Genomic DNA, 15,641 nt, shown 5'->3' with positions numbered 1-15,641 from the left:
AACTTACAATGACATTGAAAAAAAATACCCAAACAAAAAATAAAAATAACAACAAATATATTTACTATATAAAAATAAAAAAAAATATTTTTATATATTATATAATATTATAAAAGCCCAGGATAACCTCTGGCCAAAAATGAATGACTCTATATTCAAGACAGTCCAAAGTATCATGTAACTCATTAGAAATGAATTGTGGCTCAGCTTGGTGCCTGATTTAAAAGGCATTATTTAGCAGAACAAATTGTGCCTTTTATGCCTAGGAAAAATCAGTCTATTCGAGGTATGCAACCTTCCATCTCGATAATTTCTGGCCAGCCTTCGTACTTATTGGTTTCCCTGTCATTCTTTATGTGCTGAAAAAGACAAAAAAGGGAGAGAACATTATAGACCTGAGAAATATTTTCATTGTATAAACTTAAGCACATAAATGGGTGGATTTGGAAATGGCATTACCTGCTCAAAAGAGATATTGGTTTTGGTTTTCTTTCCTCCCACAAAGACCCAGTTATCTCTGAATTTCAGCTGGGAAATATATGAACTGCCAAGCTCTGCAAAGAGTGTCCTTGCTTCATCATTAAGTCTATAATAAAGAAATCATATAAATTATGGCATGATGAGACAACACCACGATACATACATGATGGAACTAGTGACAGAAATTCTACTCTACTTTGTGGCTGGATCATCAAAAGTGGCAATCAGCACAAGAGAACCATTCTCGATTGACTTCAGAAACTCTATCAGCTCCTCAACCTCTGTCAGCAACAAAAGATTACGTACATGTGAACTGAAAATGCACATCAGTATATATAATGCAACATTATTAATTAACAACACGGTGTAGTAAATGAAAGATACAACATACTTCCGTTCCACATATTGAAGCTGCCAGTGTTAACGTGTTCACCCGTTTTTTCTGAATGTTGTATGAATAAGTAAACAAGAAATGTTAAAAATGACCATTTATATCGATGAGAACAGTGAACAATAACTTTCAATATTTCTACAAAATATTTAAAAAATATTACGTTATACATATTAATAAAAAGATTTAAAAAAAATTTTTTTATTAAAGTTATCCAAAAAGAAAAACATGTTTGCACACAAACAAAATAATAATAAAAATGAAGCTAAAAGCAAAACATGGTACCTTTTTAATTTGGCTTTTAAAAAAGGAAAACGACCAATCTTAATATACTTACCATTGATAACAGCAATATTAATTCCTCGTCGATTTCCCCGTGTGTCTTTCTCTATTATCCTAAAAAAAAAAATGGCAGTTAAATTCTGTTAAACAGCACTTATGGCATTCATTTAATTATTCACTAAAAGCACAGATTGTAAATTTGACAACTTAAAGCCATTACATTTTCCCCTCAAAGCATATTCGTGGTCCAATGATGCTTGTTGCGCCGCTGTACATCTTAAAGGTATAATTATTTTCAGGACATGGTTTTGGGAGGCCACATTTGCCTTTAGGACCTGATAAACATACAGAAACAGACATTTAAATGTGTATCCTACTTTTTTTTTACACTGTACCAAACCAGATTGTTCAATAAATGCTTACCATCATCTTTATTATGATCAGGTTTTAACTGGTCAGAAGCTGCTCCCCCCAATGACCTTTCTGGGTTTTACAAAAAAGTATATTATAGTTAATGAGTAGAAACTATAAAAAACTAATATACATACAAACACACATACTTATATACATAAAATACTCCTTATACTATAACTCACCTACTAAATCTGATAATGTTAGTTCAGGATTCATCTGCAGGAGTTTGAGGACAAGGCATACCGATATTATGAGGGCAACCACCATGAAAACAAATCTCAATTTTCCTGTGAAAGCAATTTAATTGTGATTATATATAATTCTCATTATACAGTAATATTCATTTTTGGTTGTAGATTTAATGTCCATGTTTTATCTTGCTCCTCATATGATGAGTTCAGTAAAGACAATTTAAAGACATGTTACAGTTTTTCTTGGTTTCGGATCATGTTGGTCATTAATAGACAGACCTGAGATCAACCTGAGCTGGTTAGATCTTTTAGATCACCTTTGGAGCAGTAATAATACAGCTACCATGTGACAAAACCAGTTCAACCAGTTTAAGCAGACAGGAACATATGCCTAATACAACAAAAATTAATGATATAAAGTCTATTTAGGAGGGCTGTGGCATCACAAACAACTTTGAGAGCTGACAATACATTATTATTCTGTCACCTATGCAAAGTAGACATTTGCATTCGGAGTCACTTTCCAGTTTGAATGAAACTGCATTGTGATACAAGACAATTTAACCAAGAAATAAAACACTGCTTTGCTTCTGAAGGAGACATTTAGCATGTCTTCAAAAACATAACTTACTTTTGCCTCTCTGTCTGTTATGTAGCACAAGGGGACCAACTAGAAATAAAAATGTAAACATAGACGTAAAAAAAGAGAGGAAAAAAGGAGAGAAGTATCGAAAAGAAGGAAAACAAACCTCTTCGCATGTACATCATGACTGCTCTCCTCACGCCAGCTGAACATCCACTTTGAAGAAATACAGGTTATTCAACACATCACATTAGCAATGCATCATTGGATCAATATCTGTCTTTAAAATGTTCGGTTTTGTCCTTTCTGATCTAATGTATTGAAATTGCCTTCGACTTTAGACGGCTAGGCTGACTAATGACAGTGCAAAGACAGTGCATTGTATTTACACCATATTCTGTCCAACTTGTTTAACTTGTTTTTCTAGTTTGTCAGCTTGCATGCGAATAAGTATGTTTGCATGCTTTCGTTCCTGACTACTTTTGAATACAAAATTGAGAAAATAAACATAACTAGACTAGACATTATACTGAAAAGTAGTATAATGGAATATATCCTACTCATTTAGAAGAACAATTTCCTTCGCATGTCCATGACATGTATTATTTAAAAGGAATTACTATGCTAAAGAAGTCCGTTTGCGGACGCCGTAGCTTCGCGGCTGTTCGCGTTTGTAGTTCTGCGTTGGTGTGTCTGTTGTTCGGCAGCCAAACCGCTAGATGGCGGTGTCGACTACAGGATCACAGCATCACACTGAGCATAGCACATCAATTTGGTAACAATGCCACCTTCTGGTAAAAATTGATGAACCATTAAATCATATAACTAATGACTCAATTTATGATTTTTTTCAGCCAGTTTGAGTAAAATCACTTTAAAATGTCTTTAATTTCTCATTGTTGCATCTGGTCTGATCCTCACTGACCTTGCCCTGTTTGCTGCTCACTCCGCCTCTGTTGTACTTGGCCCATTAATTGCTGCTTGCAGCCATGTTTTTCATTTGTAAAATTTTCACAAATAGTTTAACCGTTTATATTTTTTTTCTCTTTATAGTGTAGTACATTGTGCTGAATCATACCAAGAAGGGGGAAAAGTAATTTGTAAACACTACAAGTGTTTTCATTACAGGTGGATTATAGCTGGATTTCATTTGTACATTAAGATGCTGCAAACTATTTATGTCATGTCTGATCTAAATTTATAGGGTTCCCAATAATGCCAAACGGACAGACAGAAAGCCATCCTTCACACAGAGCCAAATAAGATACCTTTACAACATACCATGTGTTTGAATTTTCATTCAGCACACCACGTAAATATTCAACAAATGATTAAACATTATATTTGAGGCAGAAAAAGACATAATGTTTTTATCCAAGGCATACTGCAACGTGGAAACAAGCAAAGATATCCCTGTTCTGCATTAAGGTATACTTTTTTTTTTTAATTGTTACATGAAGGTTTAGGTATTGTTGTACAATGACAGATATAAAAAATGTAAAATGTAAAAAAATGTATAAAAAAAATAAAAATAAAAAAGTACAATGTATTAATATATTAATATAAATGTTATCCTCCAGTCAGTAGATTGCTCAGATGAAATTGCTAATTTTTTCTTGACCAATTTTCATACGCTCCAGACGAACATGCAGGTCTCTGCGCTTTCTACCAACATCAGAGTCCTCGAACAGGAGCTCGCTCACATTTGCCCCATCCAGTAAATACACCATCTCAGTAGACAGGTGGTGAGCAGTTTGCTTCAGCATGAAAAGAGTGATTATCATGGGCAGTTGGTCAGCCATCCGGTGCACCACAATCTGAAAGAAAATTAAAGAGCTGCTTAGCATTGCAGTCCATTCAGTCTCATATTTGTTACTGAAAACTAAGAAAACCTCATTATACCTCATAATACGCCTGCAGCATTTCACCGTACTTGCATTTTTTGTCAAAGAGAGGTATCTGCTCTTCTGAAAACATGTCTTTTGTAATCTCTTTTAGGCTCTTTAAGTAGATAGCATCTTGAGTGAAGATCATGTCTTCCATGTCAAACTGCTCTGAAATCCTTTTCTCCGCCTTTTCTTGCTGGACTGACTGAATGTTGTAAATTTTGTCCTGTAAAATTAAAAAGTAAGGAGAAAACTTTATTAAAAATGGACAATCATTCAGTTTTGCTTGCCACTTATCAAGAGCAGTATTTACCTTAGTGATATCTAGAAGAACAGGGTAGTTTTGGAAACACTGATTCACTACATGAGTAAACTGCTTGATGACGATGTCTTCAGGAAAAATACATAATTTAAAAAAGACAAATAGCCACAAATGTCTCACAAGACCAGATGTGCTAAAACTAAATTCATTCAAAGTTCCATTCAGTTGTGATCTAATCTTTTGGTCTTATATTGGAAACCAAAAAGATGTTAAACATAAAGATGTGTGCTGATACCTTTGATGACATTGAGTAAGTGATTGGCAGGGTCTTTAAGTGTGGCCACATGCTTCTGCAGAACCACCTCAAACATTTTGTAGTTGCTGAAGCCGAGCAGTTCCCTCCCTCTGAATTCCTGGTTGAATGTTATTTCCTCTTCAGGTGAATTATTAACTTGTTTGGGAGCAAAACAGTTTTTCTTTTTCATTGGAAAAACACAACAGTGAATTTAAACTTATATTATGTTTCTTAAATACGAAAATATACTGACAGGATAGCTTTCTATTATTAAGATGATCATTCCATTTCTTGAATTCCATCCGAAGCTGGCCAAATAAATTTTCCCCAATGACCAGCTCTCCTGCTGATATGGAATTGATTTGTTTGATGAATTTCATTATAGTCTATGAGAGCAAAAATAACATTTATTATATGAAAAATGGTTATATGGTAACATTAATCATATAGAAATATAATACAAATATATGTAAATTATAGAAATAATTTGAGGATTCAGTATCGTCATCGCAATAATTTATTCTAATCATTGCTGTTCCACAATATTGTGACTATCAGAGGTGGAAAGTAACGAATTACATTTACTCGCGTTACTGTAATTGAGTAGCTTTTTTGTGTACTTCTACTTTTTTAAGTATTTTTTTTAATCTGTAATTTTACTTTTACTTAAGTATATTTAGTTTGAAGTATTGTACTTCGCTACATTTTAAAACACATTAATTACTGAGTAAAAAAAAAAAATCGCTCCCTGGAAGCTATGTCAGTAAATAATGTGCAGGAGGGCAAACTGGCGCTAAAATCACAAGAAAGATGCAGACGGACAAAACAGGCGTTAGTGGTGCAGACACCGCTGAAAACGAAACCCCGTCATATTCTGAAGTTGAACTTGAAGGAAATGAAGTGAACCCCTGCCCATATTTATACTCTATTATGCTGTGTATGCTGTGCTTGCCTAGGGAGACCAAACTAGCAGTTTATAAAATCTCGACAAGACATCAACCCCACGTAATGTAAAAAAAAAAAAAACCAACGGTCAAATATGTACTATTGTGTATTATGTATTGTGTTAATCAGCTACATGTCGGCTGACGCGATTTTCTTCTCATACATTCCCGTAGCGTCACAGTGCATTTCCCTGAAGAAGCCGAGCGACTTCAATGGGGCTGCTTTGAACAGTTTTTTTCAGTGCTCCGAAGCTAGACGGTCATTGGATAAATGCTGCGATTATGTCCCGCCCACGGACGCTCATCGTCTCTGGAGGTGAATGAAGACTGGGCTTCCGCGTGATGATTGGAGGATCTGTCGATCTCCTTTTGACTGACAGCGGTCTGCACCATAAGAAGTCGGTGAAGCTGTTTCACGCTCAGTCCCATGATCGCGGATTTCTCAAGTGTATTCGAAAGACAAACTTCGGCAATATTTCTTGATATTTGTAAAATGCAGAACCACCACAAAATTGAATTGGTAACTAAGACAGATTGAAAATGTGCGCGCGTGCACACACACACACACACACTATAGCCATCTAGTGGTTAAAGTGATTTATTACAATTTTTAAACTGAATTTCCCCAAAAATGGGCAAAAATCTTACATTAAACCTTTTAAAATTATCCATGGTATCCCCATGTATGAAAGTTAGAAATCTGGGTCTTTTATGAAGTGAATTTTACCTGAAATGCTTTTTTCTTTTTTTGTAAAAAAAAAAGCCTATTTAAATAAATATTTATTTATTTATTTATAGAAATGTAAAAGATTTAAATCCTCCAAAAACTGTACAAAGTTTAGTAAAAACATAAATGAACAGAGTAAAATTATATTTGTAAAAAATTTAAATATTTTACTATTACAAAATGAAATGTTATTGTCTGGGGTCAAAAAGACCCCGAGTGTCACTACAAATGAAGACCATCAGAGGGTTATAATGTAGGCCGAAAATGAGCTTCCCCTCTTTGAAAGACCAGCAGCCGCCACTGATATATATATATATATATATATATTTATATATTTATATTTATATTTATTAAATATATATTTATATTTATATATATATATTTATATATATATATATATATATATATATTTTTTTTTTTTTTTTACAACAGGACAGCAAACTAAGAGACTTGCGTTTTAGACACCATATTGCCGTATTTCTACAACAAAAATTTATTCCAAACACAGCCACCAAAGCAAAATTTTGCATCTCTGAGCAACATGACAGTGTTTCGTTTCTGAATGAATCAACCGTTTAAATGATTTGGTTCAATCGCAATGACTCACTTATTAACAGTGACTTGCTGACACATACTGGCCATTTTAATTTCACATTTAAAGTATCTTTTGATTTTTTTTTTTTTTATAATTAAGTTTTTATAATTTCAAATGAGCATTCAACATTTTATGTCTGGCATATCAAAACATTATTCATGCATTTGTAACTGCAGGTTAAATGCATTCTTGTCCTGCACTAAACAGTGTGTAAATACATCTAAATGCCACGTCCGATGAAGCTTTTGCATTTCCTCTGTATTGAAAAGATGAGTTTGTTGATACTGATTTGCCTGGTAACAGCCCAAATGTTTTATTATTCTAAATAACTGATTCCTTTAATTAAAAACAACTAGTTTGAGATTAATAGGCCTATCCCAGGGGTGTCAAACTCAGTTCCTGGAGGGCCGTAGCCCTGCAGAGTTTAGTTCTAACCCTGCTCCAGCACGCATATCATGTAGTTTTCAAATAAACCTAAATGATTAGATTAGCTGGATCAGGTGTGTTTAATTAGGGTTATGTGCAGGACTGTGGCCCTCCAGGAACTGAGTTTGACACCCTTGGCCTGTCCCATTTTTGACTCCCTCCCACTGTTAAAATGTAACTAAGTAATTTTTACTCTGAGTAAATTTTAAATGAGCTACTTTTTACTTTTACTTGAGTTGATTTTTTAGACTGGTACTTTTACTTGTACTTAAGTAAAATTTCATTAATGTAATGGTACTTTTACTTGAGTAGAATATTTTTGTACTCTTTCCACCTCTGGTGACTATTGACAAAAACGTAAATAAATTTTTTTAATTATAACACTACCTTTGTGGCTGCATCTGACAAAATATAGGAGTACTGTATATCTAGTGACACATCAGTTGTTGGACCCAAAATAATAATTATGAGAAGCAATAAGTTGTTATGGACTGAGATAATTCAGTTCTTACTTCAGTGAGGAATTGTTTGGCACCCTTAGGGTCTTGTGGTGGTCCAGCCTCACACTCTTTGAGCTCATTCCTCAGGTCACACAACTGCTTTTTTATCTGCTCATTGAGCTGCGGGAGGGATTTCTGACCAAAAATAAGTGAAACAAAAACAAACATAAAAATTTGATAACATGAACAGAGATTTACGCTCAGATTAATTTAGATAAATTGGCTGTATTTTGCCATTTGTGTCTTTTTCACATTGCAAATGAGGTACGTATACATTTAGTTAAAGGGATACTCCACCCCAAAATGAAAATTTTATTATTAATCACTTACCCCCACTTACCAAAATGTCTTAAATTGTGTTCTGAAGAAGAACAAATTTTTTATGGGTTTGGGATGAAATGGGGGTAAGTGATTAATGCATTTTTTTATTTTTTTATTTTGGGGTGGAGTTTCCCTTTAAGAATATTAAAACTCATTGTCATGGTGTAGGGTTATAGCAAGACTGCAAACACAAGGGTTAAAAAGATCAGAGGAAATGCATCAGTGGGAATTTATGACTGATTTTGCTTTCAAAACTGTATATTTATATTTCAGAAAGTATAAGTCTGAATCACTGATGTTTAGAAACTTACTTTAATATGATCAACGAGATGCTGAGTCAGTTTGGTGGCAAGACTTTTAATAGTCACTTTGTCCTCATTCAAGAGGCATCTGTTGAAAAAGAAAAAGCTTTTTTTGTAAGGTGACATTAAATAGCTTGATAAGCAGGTATTTCAGAAATAGCCAATGGGAGGTGCAGCTGAGTTATACTGAAATCTCTGTATCTCTAGTCCAGAAACACAATCATGCTAGAGAACTGGTTGTAATTGTAAAACAAAGCAACAGGTATCTAAAAAGGGCAAATCAAATCTCATGGACACATACATTTTTAAGAGAAATGTTTAAATAATCTTTTCAGATTGTAACCTGAAAAAATCATGTTTTTGGAAGAAATCTCTCTCTTCTTTTGCTGCCTCCTCCAGAGAAATGTTCTCATTGATCTGATGTTGTCCTCTACACTTCACCATGATGTAACCTTTGCGGAGAGGAATCGTTTTGTTCTGAACAATGTCCAGAATTTGTTTCTCTGTTCCCCTGTCTATGAGGTCTGGCTTGGTCAAAATGCCTGAGAGAATGAAAAATTCTTATTTGTAAAATTTGCATTTGCTGACAGAAGTGCAAAAAATATTTGGTGACACTTAGATGTTCTGCTTCATTACCGACAGTTCTTTTGCCCTCAGGATCTACTTTTTGTGCCATGTTTAATGCTTCTGTTGTTGCAATGTCAATGTTACAAGGGACCACTACCATGTTTATAGTCTCTTGCTTCTCAATATATCTCGTAATCAGACGTTTAATCTACAAGACATGAAGACAAGACATGAAGTTTTAAAATCAGGATAACTATGGTACTGAATGTGGCATACAAAATCAGATTAAATCACCCACCTGTTCTGCAATATCCTCTGGTTGTCCGTTTACTGGGACTCGGGCAATTCCAGGTAGATCAATCAGTGTAAGGTCACACACATCTGGTGACATGACCTCTAAAGTGATGAGTTCATCACATATTCCTACACCTTTGCCTGCCAGCTCATTCTGGGCTGTAAAACACACATTGCAAAATGTGTTTCTCAACATACTGTAAAAGAGAGCTATCTGCCTCAAATACAAACTGACTATGCCCTGAGTCCTAGGTGAACCCATTTTACACAGTTGTCCACGACACCCTCACTAAATGATTTTTGCTTGGATTTCTCCATTCAGTGGCGAAGCTGTGTGTGGGTGCAGGTGGTCATGGGCCCACCTACTTTTAACTGTGGCCCACCCAATGAGAAGTCGGTAATTTACCAAATGGATGTAATTTATTCAATAATGATAATAATAAACATCTTATTTCACTCAAAATGTTTATATTTATAATTATTAAATTTGAGTTTTCATGGTCAATTACAGGCAGATTCTGAAATTTCCCTCTTCCTATAGGAGCATACGCTTGTCAAAATGATGATTGGTCTTTCTGTTAGTCCCACCCACAATGTTATGTTTGCGAAATGACGACATAAAAGTAAGATGCACATATTTATGGAGTTGAATCTGAAAACAATGAAAAAAAAATCATTCAGTCAATTCTTTAAAAAGTGAATTGTGTATGTAAAGTGTATGGCTGTATAGTTTCTTATTAAGGTTTTTTTCATTTGTTTGAAAAGTTATTAATCATTACATTTATTAACTAAAAAATTCTGGTCTTTCTATTGACATATGACTGAAATATAAAATTGAAAGTTACTTGCTTTATGGTTCAATATTAGAAATCCTCTAATCATCAAATTTAGAAACAAATAATATCTCCCGAAGTTTATATCGCCAGTGTTTACAAAAAAATATTGTTATACACATACATTAATATTATTGGTATACACATACAGTAATAGCAACAAATTACATTATTGTTTAACTGAAAAACAAACAGTCAGCAAGCATTTTTTTTTACCTTCTTTGATTTTGTTTTCAACCGATGATGAATTAGCAATATCTGTTTTCTTTTTACGGTAAGACAGAACAGCCTTCCAGTTGACTCCACTTGTTACCTTCTTCAACTTCAGCTCTAATGGACATCTGGTGACGATTCCTATCAGACACAGTGGAGTCCACAATTACAGTGAATTACAAACAATAAACATTATGTGACATACATCATATATAAACTAGAGGCTAAAGTTTGTGAAAAAACATTGATGTTGACTTGAGAAAGCCAACATAGGCAGCCTTGAGGCAAAAGAGCTAGATCACATGTCTGCTTGGGGTTCTTGAGCTGACCCCAAATGAAGTGAAATTGTTTTTGTAATATTTCTTATAGACCCTTGTTATATTGTATTCTAACAAATGAGCTTATTGTGATATGTGTAGAAACCTGTCAGGATCCCAGTCTATGTTCCCCTGTCTTTGGGTTTGTGGACTCTTATTTTGAAATGTTCTTGTTCCCCATTGTTTCTGTGTTCCCTTGTTTCTTTTCCCATCTTGTTAGTTTCTATAGTATTTGATTAGCTCATCCCTCCTCACTACCTCATTATCCTGTCAGTATATAACTCAGTCCCACACCACCATTCACTGCCAAGTATTGTTTAGCCCATGTTGTCTTGGATTGGTCTTGGATTGGTCTTGGATTGGTCTTGGATTGGTCTTGGATTGGCCTTGGATTGGCCTTGGATTGGCCTTGGATTGGCCTTGGATTGGCCTTGGATTGGCCTTGGATTGGCTACCTGGTTTTGATTCTTGCTTTCATATTTTTGGCTTTACCCTTTGGATTACCCTCTCTGGATATTGTTCGCTCCGTGACGTCCCACGCTTACCCTAGGATTATTCTTGTGTCTTGCCCTCTATATACCGGTTTGTAAATGTTTGACCCATGCCTGTTATGACCACGTCTCTGATCAATAAAAGCTTGCACATGGATCCGCATGTCTCGCGTCTTGTCGGCTCAAACGTTACAATAGCAGTTACATTTCAAAGCAAGCAATAGCACAAAAAAGCGGGTTTTATGTTGGCAGGTATTCAGATGCAGAAATGGAAGAATGTAAAATAACATTCCATAGTTTTCCTTAAATATAGATTGATTCTTGTTAAAGGCCCAAAAAAAGCTGCCAAGTGCAATGAATGATTCTCGCTTTTTCGATGGACTTCCATTTTAAGACCATTGAATTGGCAAGGCGCAAAAACAGATGAAATTATTAACTTTTGTGAGGCAGTAGCTAGTCGGAGCAGTGACAGACAGTCATCTGTCTCGAGTGCATTTCCCCATGGCCCCTGCCATCAGACAGTCATTGTTCAGCTCTGACCTGGTCACGATCAAATATTTTTGTTTAGCTTGTGAGTGTGAATGAAATGAATTTATTAATTGTAGATTTAACCAATTGAAAACAAAAGTAATGAGGGGAGTTTAAAGATTTCTTATCCTGCTGCTCCCTCTAGTGGACAGCAATGTTTGCTCAGACAATATACCTGAAGTCCATAGCAATATTTTAATTTGTCATAATTTATATGAAAACTGTAAGTCTGACCTACACATCAGGGCCCAGATCTCTGGCGATTGTAGCATGAACGCCTTAGAAAGAGATTTTTAGTCTTTTTAGTTTTTTTTAGTTTTTAAGAAAAAGAACTGGAAGAGTAAAGTTGGCCTGAAAGAGCCTGGTCTGAAAGTTTAAAGCAGTTGTAAAAGCTTGAAGTTTGAAAGTTTAGATGTTAAGATAACATTGTTGTTGGTAACATGTTGCTAGCTTGACTCTAACTTGACTTACATGTTGTTAACATTATTTTTAAAATGATTAGCTTTTTTTAGCCTGTGGTTAGCATGTTTTAGCATGATTCACATGTTGCTAGTATGTTTTAAGCATAATTAACAAGTCGTTAGCTAGCATGTTTCTAACATGATTAGCATGTTGTTAGCATGTTTGATAACATGTTTCTAGCATGTGGCTAGCATGTTACTAAAATGATTAGCATGTTGCTAGCCTATGTTTTTTAGCATGATTAACATGCTTTTTTTACATGATTAGCAGGTTTCCAGTATGACTACCATGTTGTTAGACGGTCAATTTGAAACCTTATTCATGGGTCTAAGACAAATGGCGAGGGAGGAGTAGCATGTCAAAGTTTTGTCTGGAAAAAGATTAACTAGACAAAAAAAAAAAAAAGATAAATGTCAAGACAAACTCTGAAGTTTGCTTGAGAAAGCCAAAATAGAAAGTTTGAAAATATTTTAAAATGTAGCATTAAGATTTTCAATTTGAAGTAGTTGAAGTTTAAAATAGCTTTAAAGATTAAAGTTTGAATGTTCTGTAGGCAATAAAGTCAAATAGAAAAACAGACATAGATTAACCAGTTAAAACTAGCTAGAACCAGTTGGTTTAGCACAAAAAAAGTTTATAACCAGCCAAAATCCAGATAAAAACTGTTTAAACCATCTGAGTTAACAGAAAAACATCTTACAACTGATTTAGTTATAAAAAAAAAAACTAATAACCAACCAGCTAAAACCAGTTGATTTAGAAAAAAGCGCATTCAAAAGTGATTTCAATGCCCCATATATTAATAGCTGCTCCCTGATGCCCACAACTTATATGCAGTACAATTACCCAACTATATAATTCTGAGAGAAAGCACTGAATATCTTTTCCTCTCATCTAGTATTTATTCCCTTTAGGGGTTCCGTAATACACATAATTTCCATTCCTAACATGTTATTCAGATTCGAGCACATCACTATTGTTAACAAACAAAATGGGTCACTATTGTTAACAAACAAAATGGGTCAAACAATTACAAACCGGTATATAGAGGGCAAGACACAAGAATAATCCTAGGGTAAGCGTGGGACGTCGCAGAGCAAACAATATCCAGACAGGGTAATCCAAAGGGTAAATCCAAAAATACGAAAGCAAGAACAAAATAACAGCTAAAACCTTCATTAATAGAGACTGGATGAACATGTAGGATGCATATTTAAATCGACTTTTGTGGCTTTATATTTACAGATATGTAAGGATGAAACAACCTGAGATACTTTGATCTCCTGAGAAACACAATGCAAACATACACGGGCATCTTCGAGACACCCCACAGAGTGGAGGAGCAGGAGACCTCCTCCCCTTCTGGCCATTTGTTTCATGTTAAATCCCTTCAACCATGCTTCCTTCTACTCAGCCTGCTCAAAATGATTACATGAAAATGTCAATGCAAGTGAACTAACATTCATGTCTTGTATCATTGGAAATGTCTCAGTGCAACTGGTACAATGGTCTCAGTCTTACAAAAGTAGATTATAAGATAATACAGATCCGAAGAGTCAAGAGATATCTTGATTACTGTGATGGGAGTGCCCTTTCCTAGGTCCTCCATGTAAATTACCCTTTATTCCCTTTGAGTTGTAAAACCACCGGCTTGGGACCTGAGTTAATGCAAATTCCAATTGTTAGTTCCTGTCTCCCTCTCGGGGGATGTTTTGTCTTGGTCTGAGGTATTTAAACGATTGCAGCAAGAGGATCAGGGCGATTTCTGTAGCCAGAAAGCCCGTAGTGTGTTGTGTGTCTCTTCACTTCATACTATGTATTTTCTAAGGTCAGGTATGCATATTTTACTTTTAGATTCATCTTTGAGAATTTGATGTTTTGTATTGATATGATTTGATGTGTTTCAATTAGATATGTAATTGGCAGAATACATATTTACCTGACTGATAATAAATTGTTACATTTGATTTTATTCTGTTTTACTCTGTAATTATTGACTCTAGTAGATTACGTTGAATCCTTGTTAGCGACATGAGCACCCGAATGAACAAGTTAATATAAACTAAAGAGTTTAACCAGAATAATCAAATGTCAGAAGAATAGGCCTACTAATTAGAAACAGATGTACAACCCATTTGCATTCCAACCTAAATTTGAGGTCATATTAAAATGGAGTCAGATTAAATAATAATACAATGGAGTCAGATTAAATGATAAAATGGAGTCAGATTTGAGTTTAACCTAAAATGAATAACTCTACGCGCTGAAAGACCGAACACGCAGGAAACCTTCATCCAGCATCGGATACCTTCCTTGGGCCGAGTGCCTGGACCTTACAGATACTACTTCATATCGTGATTCGTTTATGTGTAATTACCTACTTTTGATTAATTAATTTAAATGTTGACATATTCCGTGTTAAATGTTAGTGTTCCTGTAGCTCAATTGGTAGTGCACTGCGCTATCAAGCACCATGTTGGGGGTTTGATTCCCCGGGAGCACATGATAGGTAAAAATTGATAGCCTGAATGAACTGTAAGTCGCTTTGGATAAAGGCGTCTGCTAAATGTAATTTAATAATTTTTTTTTATTTAATTTAAATTTAAATGTGATTTTGTTTTTATGACTGCAGAGATTTCACTTCTTAATTTCCCCGCTTATAATGCGTCCATTTGCCAGATGTGAACATAATGTTACATGCCTTTCATAATCACTGGTGAGAGGGCCAGTCTAATGCAAATATTTCTAAAATCTGCACGAGGATATAGTCACGTTCTCGCCAGACCAATCAGATCCCACGAGACACATCAGATCTAGCGAGATCTCGTGCAACAAAATCTCGTCACACCCCTAATACATATGAATATCCATTAGCAAATGAGAGTAAAATTAGGCCTCACCAGTCCCTCTTGGTAAAGCAATTCCAGACAGTGCCTCCAACACAGAGCTTTTTCCAGAACTTTGGTCTCCGATCACTGCAATAGTTGGTAATGACAAGTCCTTGTGAATGCCAACTGACCGCAGAGTGTCAATCAGATCAATGTATGGACGAATGTTCTCTTCTAAATGACTGTGAACCTCTCCGTTCATTTTCTGACTATAAAGAAGAAAAAAAGAAACATTTTACATCCAAAACATCAAAAATTGCACATATTTAATTTAGTTTATGTCTTTCTATATTGGATTTAGACCTTTTATTGGATTTAGTCCATTTTAAATTAAATTCATTTTCTTATTTTTCCTTTAAGCATTATTTTTTTTGTTTATTGTTTATTTTAAAGCGCTCTTAAATTTTTTCTTTCTTTGTTATGCAGTAAAATGTAAAGTACTTTGAATA

General features: G+C 34.8%; 2 protein-coding genes across 4 annotated transcripts; both read right to left on the bottom strand.

Moving 5' to 3' along the window:
* Positions 1–35: 35 nt before the first annotated feature.
* Positions 36–3,023, bottom strand: LOC132133181 (protein FAM3C-like). 3 transcript variants are annotated; one of them, XM_059545930.1, is made up of 10 exons: positions 2,902–3,023; positions 2,508–2,557; positions 1,750–1,854; positions 1,577–1,636; positions 1,374–1,488; positions 1,209–1,267; positions 872–922; positions 677–761; positions 460–586; positions 36–359 (listed from the first exon to the last, which is right to left on the bottom strand). In XM_059545930.1, exons 2-10 carry the CDS (start codon positions 2,524–2,526, stop codon positions 273–275), a joined length of 708 nt encoding a protein of 235 aa, XP_059401913.1. In that variant the 5' UTR covers positions 2,527–2,557; positions 2,902–3,023; the 3' UTR covers positions 36–272. The 3 variants fall into 3 exon arrangements, with proteins under 3 accessions (XP_059401913.1, XP_059401914.1, XP_059401912.1); XM_059545931.1 differs by lacking the exons at positions 2,508–2,557; positions 2,902–3,023 and adding exons at positions 2,038–2,149; positions 2,390–2,410; XM_059545929.1 differs by lacking the exons at positions 2,508–2,557; positions 2,902–3,023 and adding an exon at positions 2,390–2,456.
* Positions 3,024–3,912: 889 nt separating this feature from the next.
* LOC132133551 (interferon-induced GTP-binding protein Mx2-like) lies at positions 3,913–15,416 on the bottom strand. Its single transcript, XM_059546431.1, has 12 exons — positions 15,205–15,416; positions 10,510–10,647; positions 9,465–9,619; positions 9,236–9,374; positions 8,943–9,141; positions 8,609–8,687; positions 7,989–8,111; positions 5,038–5,170; positions 4,785–4,940; positions 4,541–4,617; positions 4,244–4,453; positions 3,913–4,158 (listed from the first exon to the last, which is right to left on the bottom strand). The coding sequence occupies exons 1-12, from the start codon at positions 15,392–15,394 to the stop codon at positions 3,934–3,936; spliced, it is 1,824 nt and encodes a 607-aa protein (XP_059402414.1). The 5' UTR covers positions 15,395–15,416; the 3' UTR covers positions 3,913–3,933.
* Positions 15,417–15,641: the final 225 nt, after the last annotated feature.

The sequence above is a fragment of the Carassius carassius genome, chromosome 50, assembly GCF_963082965.1.
Source record: "Carassius carassius chromosome 50, fCarCar2.1, whole genome shotgun sequence".
NCBI classification, from domain to species: domain Eukaryota; kingdom Metazoa; phylum Chordata; class Actinopteri; order Cypriniformes; family Cyprinidae; genus Carassius; species Carassius carassius.
Note: the sequence above shows the minus strand (reverse complement) of the source record. Positions and strands in the feature narration are given on the sequence as shown.